Genomic DNA, 15,932 nt, shown 5'->3' with positions numbered 1-15,932 from the left:
TTTGATGCTTGGAAATTCTCATTTTTTATTGGTTCCTACAAGTTTTGTAGCACATGGGGCTGTGTGGGTCCTGACAGGGTTTTGGTCTGTGCTCAGCAATGTCCTGAACAGGGGTGATGGAGAGGCTGAGTTGTCTCTGGTGGTACATCCCCACATTGCCCACCCCATGCATCATCACATTGAAGGGTTCCCATTTTCCAACTGAACAAGCCTGTGTACAAAAACTAAGCTGTGAACCCCAAAAGTAAGCTGTGAACCCCAAAAATAAGCCATATGCTCTCTGCCTTCCCTGTCACAAGGTGCTCTTCCATTACTTAGCCCCCAAAATCTCTTTTTTGGGGGCCCAGACCCACCCTCCCTGGTACATACTCTGGAAGCATTACCATCCAGGAGCTAAGTCAGCACCTCTCACACACACTCATGATGCAGATATATTTATTTTCTGTTATTTATGAAGTGCCTGAGCCAAGCTCCTCGTTTGCCTAGAGGCAAGGAACCAGCGTGCTTCATGGCTGCTTTGGCACCCCAGTCCTGCCCTGGGCACCCCAGGAGGTGGTGGGTACTGGACCTTGGGTGCTTATTTCCCTGCCCCTGCATCTAAAGTAGGCTCTGAATTTGGGACATGCTTCTCTTGGCGCTTTGTCGGGCGCCAGAGCTGCCGATTAAGGGAAACGTGCCACAAGGCAGGTTTGCTTTGCAGGATTAAAAGCAAATAAATATTTATGCATTATGCAAAGCAGCTCTGATAAGATATGTGTGTCATTGGGAATTTGAAGCAGTTTCAACTTGGCCCTGAGATGAAGGGGTGTGTATGTCGATGTGGTATGGGGGCTTAAATGGATGTTTCTTCTCCTGCTGCAGAAGAATAAAAATAGAGAGAGAAAAACAAGGGGTTTCTTGCTTCTTGGGCTGCTCTGGTCTTGGGTTTCACAATCTTCTGCATCCTTGTATCTTTAGCTGCAAAAATGGAGAAGAGCCAGGGAGAGAGAGCAGTGCAGGCAGCATTTTGGATGCAAATATAATGCTGGCCCTGCTCCTAATATTCACTGTGTTTACACGTAAATGCAAACAACTGTTGACTTAGTTTCAATAGATAATGTATTTCATAACACAATGGAAATGAGAATTAAGCTGGAATTTAGCAGGAGGGAACATGTGTTTCTGCAAGACCTTGGGCTCTGCTGGCCCCATGGTGTTGAGGGACACCTCTGCCAATGGTTTCTCTGGCTAATCCTTTCCAAAACAGTGTGAGAGGACAGGGGCAGGGCTGGGGGGCTGCAGGTTCAGGGACCCACTGGCAGACAGGGGCTATAGGGAGCTGGGCTGATCTGGGCCAGGTTCTCCCTGGGAAAGAAGGGCCTCGTGTGCTCTAGGGTGGGTCAAGGTGTCAGGGAAGGGAAATGCTGTCCCAAGCTGCCATGTTCGAGCCTGAGTGATGACAAGTCCTGGGAAGGAGGAGGTACCAACAGCTAGGTCACCTTGTCCCGACGTGACTCCGAGCAGAAACACGTGGGGAGGACCTGGCTGGTTTTGGGGCCAGGCCCTGGCCAGCCCGGAGCCATCCCCTCAGGGCTCCCTGGGGTCTGTGGGACAGGGCTGTCACTGGAGTCACTCCCTCTGCATCTGCCCTGGGCTCCACTCCCCACCCCGCTGCAGCCCAGATCCCTCTGGCAGCACAGCAAACCCCTCAGAGGCTGTGCTGTCCTGCCCAGCTGAAGGTGCCAGTGTCTACACACGGTTCCTCAGAGCCCCCAGGGCCAGAGGTGGTGCTGGGGGTGCAACCAGCAGCTGTCTCTGGATGTGGGTCTGTCCCATCCATCTGTCCCTGTCCCTGGCTGGCTGCCATCAGCACAATGAGGCTTTTATGGCACTCAGGGCTCAGTGTTAAAAAAAGCCAGGCCTTTGTGAACGTGGGGGTGATCTTGTGGTGTACACCCGAGATGTATTAGAGATTGGAGAGTCTCCCCAGAGGAGCTGTGGGGATGGTCACACTGCTGGGGACACCTTGCGAGCTGCAAAGCAGGATCTAGTGTTGCTGCCCCAGCTGGGATGCTGGGCAGCCCCCCTGCCATCCCCAGTGGCTTCCCTGTCCTGCCTCCCCATGGAAGGTGATGTCCCTGCCCGGGCTTGGTGGGAGCCGTGGCACCCACAGCAGGTTGGCTGTGGCAGCAGCAGTGACACAGAGCCTGGGCAGGGTGTGCATGGGAAAAGGCAGGTTTTGGGGCTGGTGTCATGGCCAGAGGCTGCCTGGGGAGGAAATGGGATCCTGTCTGGCTGCACCTCCCCGCAGCACTGTCAGTACCTGCCTCACTTGACGGGTCACACCGGGGCGGGGGCAGGCTTGGCTTCAGCCAGGACTGCTGCAGTGCCAGTGTGAGTCACCTGCCCTGTGCAGGGTGCCCCGTTCTGGGCAGGCACCGAGGCTGTGGCTGCTGAGGAGCCGCTGGCAATGGCTCTCTGCACACATGCTCCCAGCTGTGGGGTTGGGATGACCCAGGACCTGCTCTCACCTTTGTGACTCATCCCATAAAATGAAATAAAATAAAATAAAATAAGAGAGAAGAGACAAGAGTGGGAAACTCGGGGAATGGGATGCTCCCATCTCTGAGCCTCCTTTCATCCCTTTAAAAAGCCTTTTTTTTTTTTAATGAGTTTATTTATGTAGCCAGCCTGGATTCACAAACAGCCCCTCCTGTAACACAAGGAATACTCAGTGCTGAGACACCAGTAACCAGAGAAAAATACTCGAGATAAAATTAAACATAATGAGATTATGTGGCATCTCTCTGTCAGGGACCACCTTATGCAGAGCAAACTAATTGCCTGTGCAGAGCAGAAAGTGGGTGATGAGCACTGTCTGGGAGCTGGGGAGGGGCTGGTGCCATCAACTGCAGCTTTGCAAAAGAAAAATGCATTGGGGTTGAGTGCTGAGGAGCAAGATGAGGAGCCCAACAGCTTTTGGGGGACTGAGATGGAGCATCCTCTGCTCAGCCTTTGTGGACTTATTGTCCCCAGAAAAGAGTTGCTGCTGCTAGGTTTTTGTATATTTGCAGTTTGAGTAGCCTTTTGCTGGATAATAATTAATAATAATAAAATAACAACAACAACAATAATAAATAATAATCCGGAGCAATGTCTGGTTAGATGGACAAGGTGGACATGCCAGTTGATGCAAGAGGCAGGATAGGGCATTGAGCACGGTTCAGAGAAAGCAAACCCCCTGCCAAGGTGTGGGGCCAGGGATGCAGCACCAGGGGCATCAAATATATGGGATTTGTCCATAATTTAGTGGGGAGAAAAATATTTTTAAAAAGCAAAAAGGCACGCGTCTGTGTAATATAAAATTCAAGTTAGGCTCTTAGTGATTTCATGGAAAACAACAGGCTTTTTATATTGGCTCTTGGGGTAGGAAGAGAGCAGGCTAGAATAAAGATTTACAGTCTTTGGGAGATTAAAGGCCCTTGGTACATTGTTCAAATACCACGAGATTAGTTTCCAAGGAGACGGATACCAGTTGCCATAGGCACCGGGGGCCAGGAATTAGGATTGCGATTTTTTATCCTGATCACGCAACCAGTAGCTGAATGCTGTTAAAACTGGGCTTTAAATAACCCCAGTGTTAGTGTGTGCACTGCTGAGCCAGAGGCAGGGAACAGTCTGCTTGCCTTCCCCTGCTCCAGCACCCACTCAGGCGTGCAAGGTGGGACCCAAGTGCTGAGGGAGGGGTGCAGGGGGGTACAGGGCTGGGAACCCAGGTTGGTGCAATCCCAAAACCTGCCTTGCAGGTCGTCCTGTGGCTTCTGAGTTTGTTTCCCCCCATTTTTTTCACTGAGCAAGGGTTTGCCAGCATCTTCTTGCAGTAACCAGCAGTCATGGTGGTGCAGGAGCTAGGGATCCTCATGGATCCATGGAATCATTGGTTTGAAAGGGACCTTAAAGGTCATCTGTTCCACCCCACCCCCGGCATGGGCAGGGACACCTTCCCCTAGACCAGTGGGATGTACCAAGGGCTAGAATTATCAGCCTGCTAATTTTGGCTTCCCCATGCCACTTGCTTCTGGGAAGTGCAACCTGAGCCCTGGCGTTTGAGGCGCCGATCTGCATCTCTCCTTCTAGGAACTGCTTTTGTATGGGAAGGGGTGCTGAACTCCCTGATGCAGGCAGAGTGTTGGGGCTGGGCATCCCCCTGGGGAGGCCAGCTCAGCTCTGGGAGCTGTGCAGGCACCCAGGTCCCTGTGGCTGGGTGGTTCTGCTCACCCCCCAGCCACCATGAAGCTCACCTTGGCCTCACTGACCCCAACCATTCTCACAAGGCTGCTGGGGCAGGATCCAGCTTTCCATGCCTGGTGCTTTCAGCATCCCTCCCTGCTATGGTGGGAATGCTCCAATTAACACTTTTTTCCGCCTTGTTTTTCTTTAAAATTTCTTTAATAAATGAAGAAGCAGTTGCTGGAAGCAAGAGCTTCTGTGCCTGCCTGCTGTGAGATTGCAGCATGGAAACTTGTCTGGAGCTGAAAGCAGTGCTGCTGGAGCTCCACAGGCAGAGTGATCCCCCTGCAGCTGCCATGCCATGGAAGTGTTTATCCTGGGGGAGATGAGATACAGCTTCTGAAGGGCACTTGATCCTCTTCTATCTCTCTTTGCACTAGACAGAAGCCTACTGTAATTTTATTACATTATATTAAGATATGCACCTAGGCTAGGCTTAAGGAAATCAAGGTGGCTGCAGAGCGCAGTGCCCTGGTTGGAGATGGAAAGTGAAATTCCTGTGGTAGACACTTTTCCCTGTGGGAGCCCCCAGTTTGCTCTTTGCTGCTTTTATAAAGGGGACTAAACCACAGCAGGTGCCAGATTATTCAGGGAAGCAGAGCCGAGGCAGCGATGCTGGTGAAAGTTGTAGTGCCCGTGTGTATGTGAGGAGGTTTTCCAGCAGGTGCCTTGGGATTTGTGGGTAAAATAAAACAGAGGAGGAGGTGTTTGGTCATGAGAGCTTGCTCTGCCCTGTGCTACCCACTTGGAAGGAAACAGGCAGGGGAGATAGAGGGTTTGGGAGAGCCAACAGAGGCAGCAAGGTAAGAGCTACTGGCCCAGTGGGGATGCAGGCACAGAGCAGTGCTTACATCCTCACTGTACAGGTAGCACTGTGGCCCAGACTGCACCAGAGAGTGTTTTCCCCCCAGCTCTGCTGCTTTCAGTCTTGGGAGGAAGGTATGACCTTGGAAAGCTGGTACCAGCTTGACACCTTTCAGTCCTGGGAAGGCTGCAGCCCAGGGCTGGGACAGGAGCACTCTGTGCTGGGTTCAGAACTGGCTGCATGGCCGGCCCAGAGAGTGCTGGTGAGGGTGCTGCATCCAGCTGGGGCCAGGCACCAGGGGTGTCCCTCAGGGCTCTGTGCTGGGGCCAGCTCTGCTCACTGTTTGCATTGAGGACATGGATGAGAGGATTGAGTCTTTCATTTGTAAATCTGCAGATGACACTGAGCTGGGAGCAGTGTTCGTCTGTTGGAAGGTAGGAGGGCTCTGCAGAGAGACCTGGAATGATTGGATGGATGGGCTTAGTCCAACAATAAGAAGTTTAACAAGTCCAAGTGCCCAGTCCTGCATTTTGGCCACAATAACCCCCTGCAGTGCTCTGGGCTGGGCACAGTGTGGCTGCACAGTGCCCAGGCACAAAGGGACCTGGGGGTGCTGGTCAACAGCGACTGAACGTGAGCCAGCAGTGTGCCCTGCTGGCCAAGAAGGCCAATGGCTCCTGGCCTGGAGCAGGAGTGGTGTGGCCAGCAGGAGCAGGGAGGTCACCCTTCCCCTGCACTGGGCACTGCTGAGGGCACACCTCGAGTGCTGTGCCCAGCTCTGGCCCCTCACTTTGGGAAGGACGTTGGGACGCTCGAGCGCGGCCAGAGCAGGCAGCGAGGCTGGAGAGGGGCTGGGAACACAAACCCTGAGAGGAGCCACTGAGGGAGCTGGGGGTGCTCAGCCTGGAGAAAAGGAGACTCAGGGGTGACCTTATCACTCTACAGCTCCCAGGAAGGTGGCTGTGCTCAGGTGGGCTTGAGCTCTTCTCCCAGGCAACCACTGACAGGAGAGGACACAGTGTTAAGCTGTGCCAGAGGAAGTTTAGGTTGGACATCTGGAAAAAAATTCTTTACAGAAAAAGTGATTGGGTGCTGGAATTGTCTGCCCAGGGGTGCTGGAGTCACTGACCCTGGATGTGTCTAAAAAAAGACTGGACGTGGCACTCAGTGCCGTGGTTTAGTTGATGAAGAGATGTTAAGTCATAGGTTGGACTCAATGATATTAAAGGTCTTTTCCAACCTGGTTCATCCTGTGAAAAGTAGCAAAATAAAAGGGAATTTTTGGATGTGTGGAGAGATGTGGCAGCAGTTATGGGGCAGCAGTTGGACCAGGTTTGGGACTGGGGTGCATGGACAGCCACATTTAGGGGATCAGATGTGTCCTCAGCAGATGCTTCTCACACCAGGGGTGTGTGGCAGCGCAGCACCTGGGGGCCTCAAAACCCAGAGCTCCTTGCTTGTCCCAGGAGGGCTGTGCTGCAGGGGCACCCACACACAGGGCATGGATTAGGGCTTTTCAAGGTGTTCAGACAGCTGAGGGTATTTCTGGGTATTTTGTGAGTGCCCTGGACCATAGTTTCATCTGCTGTACCACTGACATTGGTGCTAATGGAGCAGATCACCAACCACCTCTTAGGGCACAGCAAACCATCCTGGCATGGGCATGCTTTGCATGGCTTGAGTGGAGATGATGGCCACAGAGGCTGAAGGCTGGCACTGAGTTAGGTGTAAGGGATTAGAGGGTTTAGCTGGGCAGGGCAGGTGGGTTAAAGCAAATTGCCCATGTGGAGCAGGTATGTCCACTGCTGCAGCAAAAATCCCAAGGACAGCGATTTGGCAAGCATGGGACCCTGTCACAGTGCTCCTGTGTCCAAGATGGCTTTGGTCACATCTGCTCCTCTGATACCAGTTTTTGCTTAAGCAATGAGAAAAAAAACAGAAATGGAAATTCAAGCCTGGTCCCTATCCTAGCTTTTGCCCTTGCTGTGGCTGATGTGGTTTCCAGGGATTTTTGCTCAAATGGCTCCAGTTCACCAGGCACCTAAGATAATATAATAATAATGTTTTTTAGTTTTTTGGGGTTTTTTTATTTTGCTGGGACTGGGTTTGGTTCATTTGGGCCTCCCACCATCTCATCAGAACCTCTGAGGCAACAGTTAGAATTTTCCTGGAAAAATGAATAAATGGATAATTTCCTGCCACTATTGTGTGGAGTTGTGGGCAGGACCGGTGCAATGATCAGTTTTTTTCTCTCCTCTTTTTTTTTTTTTCTTCTTTTATTTTAACCTCCAGCTGCTCCATGGAAATGTTAGAGGGACTGGTGAGGGGATGTGCCTGCTGTGGGTGCAGGGCTGGGGGCCCCTGGCCCATTCCACAGGAGTTCTTGAGCCTCCCAACATGCCTGGCTTTTCCTTTGCTGCAGCACAGGTGATTCATGAGTGAAACTGCCCCGGGGCCAAGTTTCTAATCTTTCCCAGGATTATCAAGGGAGATGTTGTAAGAGCCAAGCAGGAGATGACATCCTGTGCCAGCTGTTGCACAGCACCCTGTTCCCCTGAGATTACCTTCTGGATGAGAAATAATTAAATAATAATAACATTTGATAGCTTTTTAAAAATAAAAACCATAAAAAATGTTAAAACCATGTACAAGTATTTCCTTTGGCCCCGGCTGCAGCACAGGTGATTCATGAGTGAAACTGCCCCGGGGCCAAGTTTCTAATCTTTCCCAGGATTATCAAGGGAGATGTTGTAAGAGCCAAGCAGGAGATGACATCCTGTGCCAGCTGTTGCACAGCACCCTGTTCCCCTGAGATTACCTTCTGGATGAGAAATAATTAAATAATAATAACATTTGATAGCTTTTTAAAAATAAAAACCATAAAAATGTTAAAACAATGTACAAATGTTTCCTTTGGCCCCATGACAGTGGTGTGATGGTCCTTGAGCCAACCTTTGCTCCTGGGGTTGAGACTCAGTTTGCAGAGGTGTGGTGGGGCTGCCCCAGGAGCAAGACCCCTGTGGAAGGTGACATCAAGCCTTGGGTGGCATCCCAGGGAGGGATTTCAGTGGGACAGGAGCGTGGAGCCCAGGAATGGGGCAGGCTGCTCTGCACCCATCCTGCCCACCTTGCTCCCTGTTGCCAGCCTGAACTGCTGTAAGAATGGTTTACCCTAGTTTTCCTAAAGAGGACTTTCCCTTTAATTAGACAAACAACTTCAAGCCCTGTGTCTTAATTTGATTTAAATAAGCCTAGTACTTGCTAGTGAAGTTTTCTTTCCTCTCTTTTATTCCATCCATTCTTAAATCCACTGTCATGCTCTTTGTGACCACAAATGATTAAAAGCTTTACTGTAATATTGTCCCCCCATCCCTTAAAATCCTATTGTGTTACTTAGGTCATCTTTTTGTTATGTTTTGGGTTTGGTTTTTTTTTTCTTTTTTTCCTTGTTGAGTGATTCTTGCTTTTACTTATTAAGCAATCAGCTAGGGGAAAGGGATTATTTTTGTCCCAATCTCCTGCAGGATAGGAAGGGGATGCAGGTACCCTGCCCCATTTCCCATTGATGTTATCCCTCCCTGCAGCCAGATCCAGCTTGTGGCTTTGCTTTTTGCATTTTGCAGCCAAGAGAGGAGCATCTCTTCCCTGGAAGTGCTGATTCCTGTGGGAGGCCATGGCTGAGCAAGTTGGTGCAGCTCTCTGAGTGGATGCAACCAGCCCCACCAAGGCAGGGACTGCTTCTCCAAAATGCTTCTAGAAGGCAGCAGAATGTCCATGTCAGAGCAGCCATGTTTAGTAATAAATAGGACACTCAGAAACATGTACAGGCATCAAAGTAAAGCTGTTTACTAAGCAGGTTCTTGGGGGAGTGAAGAAGGGAGTGATGCTCCCTGGAGCAAGGCAGTGGCTGTCCCCAGCTCAGCTTGGTGCCCAGCATTGGCAGCACCAGCACCTCCCTGTTTCCTGCCAACTGCAACAAGGCACCTCCTATAACACAGCATCCATGAAAATAGGGAATCTCAATTCCCTGCTCCTGCAGAGCTGTGCTCAGGAAGCTGCTTGGGAGCTTGCAGATGAAATGGGCTCTTGTCTGTCTGTCTGTCTGTCCATCCTTGCATGCACAAGCTGTAGGGCTGGAGCAGGGCAGATTGCTTCCTGGTGTTGCTGCAGCTTTTTGTGATGGTAAAGCTGGAGGTGCCTGACAGAGACCTGTCCCCAGCATGGGGACACCTGGGGTCTGTGCCCAGCTGCAGGACCATATGTTCAGTTTCCTGCTTTATTTTCCAAGCTGATGCCTATTTAGGCCAGGTTCCTTCCCCCCAAAATTGTAGCACCTCCCTGTTTCCTGCCAACTGCAACAAGGCACCTCCTATAACACAGCATCCATGAAAATAGGGAATCTCAATTCCCTGCTCCTGCAGAGCTGTGCTCAGGAAGCTGCTTGGGAGCTTGCAGATGAAATGGGCTCTTGTCTGTCTGTCTGTCTGTCCATCCTTGCATGCACAAGCTGCAGGGCTGGAGCAGGGCAGATTGCTTCCTGGTGTTGCTGCAGCTTTTTGTGATGGTAAAGCTGGAGGTGCCTGACAGAGACCTGTCCCCAGCATGGGGACACCTGGGGTCTGTGCCCAGCTGCAGGACCATATGTTCAGTTTCCTGCTTTATTTTCCAAGCTGATGCCTATTTAGGCCAGGTTCCTTCCCTCCAAAATTGTCATGGGGGAGTTGCCCATCAGCTTTGTTAGAAAGTGTCAGATGGGTGGAGAAGGATTTTCCTGAGCGACTGTTAGTGTGGCTGAGGTTCCAGCTCTGCCATCTGCAGGTGCCAGTGGAGCCCCAGCACTGCTTGGCTGCTTTCAAGAGCTGGCAACATGGGGAAAAACCTGGAGGGCTCATCCAGAGCAATTCCTGAAATTCAGTCATTATTGTTTAATGGGTTTTCTCTCCCCTCTTCATTAGCTTGGAGCAGACCCTTATAAAAGTTTGCCCAGAGGAGCTGTGGCTGTCCAGGAAGTGTTCAAGGCCAGGGTGGATGGATGGGACTTGGAGCAGCCTGGGATAGTGGAAGGTGTCCCTGCCCATGGCAGGGGGTAGGAATGAGATGGGCTTTAAGGTCCCTTTCAACCTAAATGATTCTGTGATTCTTTCATAACATGTGTGTGCTCTGGCACCTGCAAAGATAACAGTGTGGAGGAGCTTGTTATTTTGGGCCAAACCGCCCCATTTCCCCAGTTTCATGGGGCAGCACAGCTCTGCTTTGCATTCAGATTCCTTCTGCTTGGACACAGGGCAAACTAGGGCAGGAAGGTGAATTTGGGGATTTGCTGTTGCCTTTAAGCCATGTTTTCAGTGAGGCTGGGCAGCTGTGGTTATCGACTGAGTGGTAAATTGAGTTATGTGCAGGCAGCTTCATCTGTATTCCCCACCTTCTGCCCATCCAGCCTTGTTAGGGATTCTCTAGCCTCTTTCATCCATTTGTGAGCACATGATTTATGATCTGGTTCAAGTAGTTTATGAGCTACCTTGCTGCCCTTTATTCACAGGATTAAGGGTTGGTGGTGCAACACTGCCCTGCAGATGGAGGGGTGGTAGCTGGGGGGGCTGTGTTGGGTGCTGAGGGTGGTGCTGTCTCCAGTGTGGGTGTTCCAGCATGGGTGCTTTGAGGGTGAGACCTTGCCTTAGTGTTCCTGCAGCACTGGCATTACCATGAGTTGAGATGAGACATGAGCACTGAGGTGCAGAAACGTGATGCTGCTGCTGCACTTGTGGCTGGGTCCCAGCATTTCCCCCATTTGGCTGTGAGGGATGGAGATTCTGGGCCGAGCCTCTTGTCAGATATGTGGTGCCTGCACGCCACCTCGTCCTGTTCCCCCTGGCACCAAGAGCTGCAGAGTGGGGTGATTTCATTAGGGAATCCCTTGCCATGAGCTGCATTTCTCCTGTGGGATGAAAGCAGAGCACCCTGTGCCTGTGACCTGTTTCAGGGACACTTTAGGTGTCGGGCTCTCCTCTTGCCCAGGATTTAGAGCAGGAGGCACAAGGATGGTCAGCACGGTGTCTTCATGGAGACAGAGCCATCACCCCTGCTCACAGCTGCCATCAGAGCTCGGGCACAGGAGTGCTCTGTGTCCACTTGAGCACCACATCCTCTGGCTTGCATGGCCACAGGCTGGAATCTGGGGAGTCCCACCATGCAGCTGGTCCAGTGTCCCCTGTGGTGGTGGCATCTCCTCGAGGGTGAGCTCCAAATGCAGAGGTGATCTGGCCACTGCTGGTGCACACAGCATCGGCTCCAGGGTTTGATTACAGCTCAGCAGCTCCTGCAGTTATCTGCCTTTAGCAGAGGACTCATGGGGATTGTGGGGCTCAGGCTGCTGTGGCCTCTCTCTGTGCCTCAGTTTCCCCTGTGTTCCTGTGCTTCATTGCTCCTGTAGCACACGGTGGTAGTGGGGATTCTGTGGTGGTGCTCAGCTCCAGCTCTCTGTTAGTAACAGTGATGCACAGCTCTTTCATGTTTTTTTTTCTATTTTCAGGTGAATATGGCCTTGGCAGGGAAGCCTTTAGATGTGACACTCCCCACCTCCAGAGCTGACCAATGGAATATGGTTTTTCCCCAGAGAGACGAAATCATCACCAGCTTAGTGTCTGCCTTAGACTCCATGGTAAGAGGCCAGTGGCACCCCTGTCCCCATCCCCCTCCCTCCCTTGGCCTCCATTTAGCAAGGCTGTCAGGGTGCAGGGCTGGCACACGATGCCTGGTGAGCTCATTCTGCTCTCCTGTGCTGCTGGAAAGCCCAGGGAAGTGCTGAGAAATACAAACCCTTTCCTGCCCTGACAGCCATAAGGATCATAAAGTCAGCACAAGTTAATCTCAGATGTGTATTGTTTTCCCATTAATATTTATGTTGGTATCAGCTGGCTGAAGGGTGGTTGGCTTTTTTTTTCTTGCTGTTTTACCAATGTTACCGTGAGCATTTACACAACAGCAGAACAATGGCTTTTTATCTCTGAGAACAAAGAAAATAACTTTCATATCTTTTGACGTAGAATTCCCGGTGGAAACCTTGCCTAAGTCAGCCGTGCTTACATAAACAAGATAACTGTCTGGATTAAGTCTCGTGGACCAGAGCTAATCTTATTTTTAACTGTGAATGTGATCAATAAGGGAAAGCGGATGTGTAGTAACAAATGTCTAATGCAATGAGATGTGCTAAATAGCTCTCTCTTTTTAAAGTCAAGTCATATGTAATGCATTTATCTGGGATATGTTTTCCTCTCTATGCGGGTAGAGGTTTTTTCATTAATACCAATTTCCTTCTCTTTGACATCACCACCCCACTAAGGAGCAGCTTCCCTGGAGCCTACACACCCCAAGCAGCTTTGATGATTTATATACTTGCCATCCTGTACGACAAATTATGTTACCATAGTTTGGCTTCTTAACGAATATTCATTATTATGCAGTCCTTGTTAGGTGCTTACACAGGGGCCAGGGAGCCAAGCTGCTCGTGAAATTCAGCTTTTATCCCATCACTTCAGAGTGGCAGGCTCGGTGCTCACTGAAACCTGGCTGCCTGTGTGCCTGGTAAATAAACCACAGGGCTATATGCATGTCACCAAGCAGGCTTAGGGTTTGGATTTGTTCTGCACCCAAATCTCACAAACCTTCATTTTTGTGTTTACTTTTTGAGTGTTGGACTTCTTGAGCAAAATACTTGTCTTTGTGACTGGGTTTTGAAAGGAGGTTTCTTAAAAATATCTGTTTTGTGGGATTGGATTCAATGCATCCTTGAAGAAGGTGAGCAGGAGGTAAAATGACCTAGTAGAGAAGCTGGTTTAAGCCCACACAAGTGAAGCTCCTTGTAGGTGTGTGCAGGGAGCTGAAGGCAGCTTAGGGGAGTAGGTCCATGTAACTCCCCTGCTCTCCTGCTCCCTCCCTGGCTGCCAGCATCTTCCAACTCCTCTGTGCGGTTGTTGATGTGTCCCAGGGCTGATGCTGGGAAAATCCCCCCTTTTTTCTCCATTTAAATGATGACCTGGAGATAGCATCTTCCTAGCACCAGTGATGTAGCTATAGGAATATGACTCAGGCTGCTGGCACTGAGTAACTATTATAATATAAAAAATACTAATAAAAATGCATATACATGTGTATTATGTAGAGCAGGAAGGGCATGTTACATAAAATGGATTAATGGAAGAAGTTTTTTCCATCTCTTTATTGTTTTGCATAACTGTACAAGAAGAATCGTTCCACTAATCTGGACTTTGACCATATTAGTGTTCTGCAGCTGAAATAAGATTCCCGTGTTCCTTATTCCATTAGAGCTGGTGGAAAAATGCAAATTGTTATCAGTTGTGGTGTGGGTTTTTTGTTAGATTTCTTTTTTTACAGGAATGTTTTCTTTTAAAGAAATGCAATAAAATGTTTATTTTTAGCATAGGAAAAAATGAAATAAAATGATGGGTAAACAGTTCTTGTTTTCCAGCTGGATATTTTTGTAGAGCTGTAAAGTCACCAAAATTTTTAGGGTCTGCCATAAACCCATGAAATTCTGACATAAACCAGAACACTGCTTTTGGTGGGAAGGAAGAAACCCCACTGGGAAATGGCAGGGGGTGGGAAGCAGGGCTGCTCCCCCCCCCGTGCTGTGCTGACCTGGTGCCTCCAACAGTGCTCGGCGCTGTCCAAGCTGAACGCGGAGGTGGCCTGCATCGCCGTGCACGAGGAGAGCGCCTTCGTGCTGGGCACGGAGAAGGGAAGGGTCTTCCTCAGCGCCCGCAAGGAGCTGCAGGCTGACTTCCAGAAGTTCTGCAGTGAGTATCTGCACCTGCACCATCTCCCAGGGCAAGGCTGGTGCTCCAGCTGTGCCAGCTGTGACTGTGCATGGATGGGATGTGCTCTGGGGGCACCGCGGTGCTGTCCGTCAGTCCGTGGGGATGAGGGGTGTTTGAAGTGATGGAGGAGTTGGGAGGGAGCTGCAGACAGAGCCTCTTTCCTGCCAGGGAGGGCACTGCATGCCCTGGGTTTTCTCTCCTGAAGCATCCCTGAGGTGGCTCAGGGCTGGATGCTGCTCTGCTGCCCTGCTGCTGTTAGCCTCCGGCAGTGCTGCCAGAGCTCTGCAGTGTTTTTTGAGGACTTAGCAGAAATAGTTTGTCCTCCCAGGAGCAAAGGGCTTTCTTGGTCCAAGGCTTTTTTCCTGGTTTTGGAAAAACAGGCATGGATTGGTTGTTGTGGAGCTGCTTGTATTTTTGAGGGATGAACAGCAGTGACAGGACACCTTGAGCAGGAGCTGTGTTCCCCCAGTGTCAGACCAGATTGACCAAGTATCTGAGGGATACCTGTGTGTTGCAGGCCTTCTGTCCCAGCTCTGTACCTCTGCCAGTTTCCAAAAAACAGGCTGGGAGCTGAAGGGAGGGTGGGAGCCATTCTGTCAATGGGTACCTTGTTTCTTGGACAGCATCATCCCCAGCATGCTAGCTATGCTTTCCTCACTCAGTGTAGAAGCTGGAATGGGATCTGGTTTTGTGGTGCTGAGGACACCAGACCCAGATCTGTTCTGTGGTGGGATGTCAGTGGAGAGAAATACATGGTGTTGACAGAAACCACATAGGTGCTTAATCCATTGGAGAGGTTGTTCAGGAGGGCTTTGCTCTGGTGACACCAGTGCTGTGAAGCTGCCCAGGTCCCTGGGCTGTTCACTGCATGGCTCTACAGGAGCAGCTCTCTGCCATGGCTCTGCCCAGCCCCTCATCCTGCTGCCCTGGGCAGCTGCTGACCAACTCCACTATTCCATCCTCTCACATCCTGGTTAGTTATCCTCCACTGTATTCTGCAGGACAGGAGGCATTTGGGAGATGTTTCCTACATTCAAGGGCAGTTCTGCCTTCCCTTCCCACCACCCTCAAATTGTAGATGGCAGTGGGGTAGCCAAAAGGAGGGAAATCCCTTGTGTTTCCTCAGGCTGACAGAGGTTGTTCAGTCTGGAGAAGGGTCCAGAGAATTCTGAGAGCCCCTTCCAGTACCTCAAGGGGACTTATTAAAAAGAGGGAGAGAGACTTTTTACCCAGTCAGATAATGATAGAAAAGGGAGAATGGTTTTAAATTGAAAGGGGAGAGATTTGGATTAGGTGTTAGTAGGGAATTCTTCTTTTGAATGTTATGAGCTACTGGGATAGGTTGTCCAGAAAAGCTGCAGCTGCTCCATCCCTGGAAGTGTTCAAGGCCAAGCTGAACAGGGCTTGGAGCAATCTGGTTTAGTGGAAGATGTCCCTGCCCATGGCAGGGGGGTGGAATCAGACGGTCTTTAAGGTCTCTTTAGACCCAGACTGTTCTCTGATTCTGTGATATATCCTGGTTGATGCCCTATCACTTTGTGGGGACAAAGCACCTGGCACTAGATCCTGATTCCCCTCTCTTTGGTTTCATTTATACTTTTGTCAAAAAGAAATAGTCATGTCTGGTTGAAAACAGAAATCTTGAGCATGGGGTTTGAGTAAAGTGGATGATGCTGCAGACAGGGTGAAATGTGATAACTCTGTCTTGAATTATACAGGCCCAGGCTCAACTCCACTCCATAAAGCCCTTACAACTGGCACACAGTGGAAAGTATCCCTGGAAGTGCCTCTGATTTCTTGCTGCCCTCTTAGAAAGATCTGAATTAATCTGAAGCAGACATCACTGGAGATGGAAGAAGCCTCTTATCTCTCTGGGACACAGACCTTGCTGAGCACCCTCCTTTATCTGAGCCTCTGGTCCTGCCCCTCATGATGCAGGCGGGAATTGATCAGCATTAATGTCAGTGGAGGAGGGAGAGGCAGTACTTGGAGGATGCAGATGCATTTCACAACCTTGATAAAAC

General features: G+C 50.3%; 1 protein-coding gene across 8 annotated transcripts in view; it reads left to right on the top strand.

The window, feature by feature from the left end:
- GTF2IRD1 (GTF2I repeat domain containing 1) overlaps positions 1-15,932 on the top strand; it is a 69,302-nt gene that overhangs the window by 8,810 nt on the left and 44,560 nt on the right. For all 8 annotated transcript variants that reach the window (XM_039732955.1, XM_039732950.1, XM_039732952.1 and 5 more), the window contains exons 2-3: positions 11,604-11,732; positions 13,746-13,887. In XM_039732955.1, the coding sequence (XP_039588889.1) occupies positions 11,610-11,732; positions 13,746-13,887 (265 nt within the window). In that variant the 5' untranslated portion in view covers positions 11,604-11,609. The remainder of the gene's footprint in view (positions 1-11,603; positions 11,733-13,745; positions 13,888-15,932) is intronic.

Source organism: Passer montanus, unplaced genomic scaffold (assembly GCF_014805655.1).
Source record: "Passer montanus isolate IOZ18808 unplaced genomic scaffold, ASM1480565v1 scaffold81, whole genome shotgun sequence".
Classification (NCBI taxonomy): Eukaryota; Metazoa; Chordata; class Aves; order Passeriformes; family Passeridae; genus Passer; species Passer montanus.
This window is presented reverse-complemented; position numbering and strand designations above follow the sequence as displayed.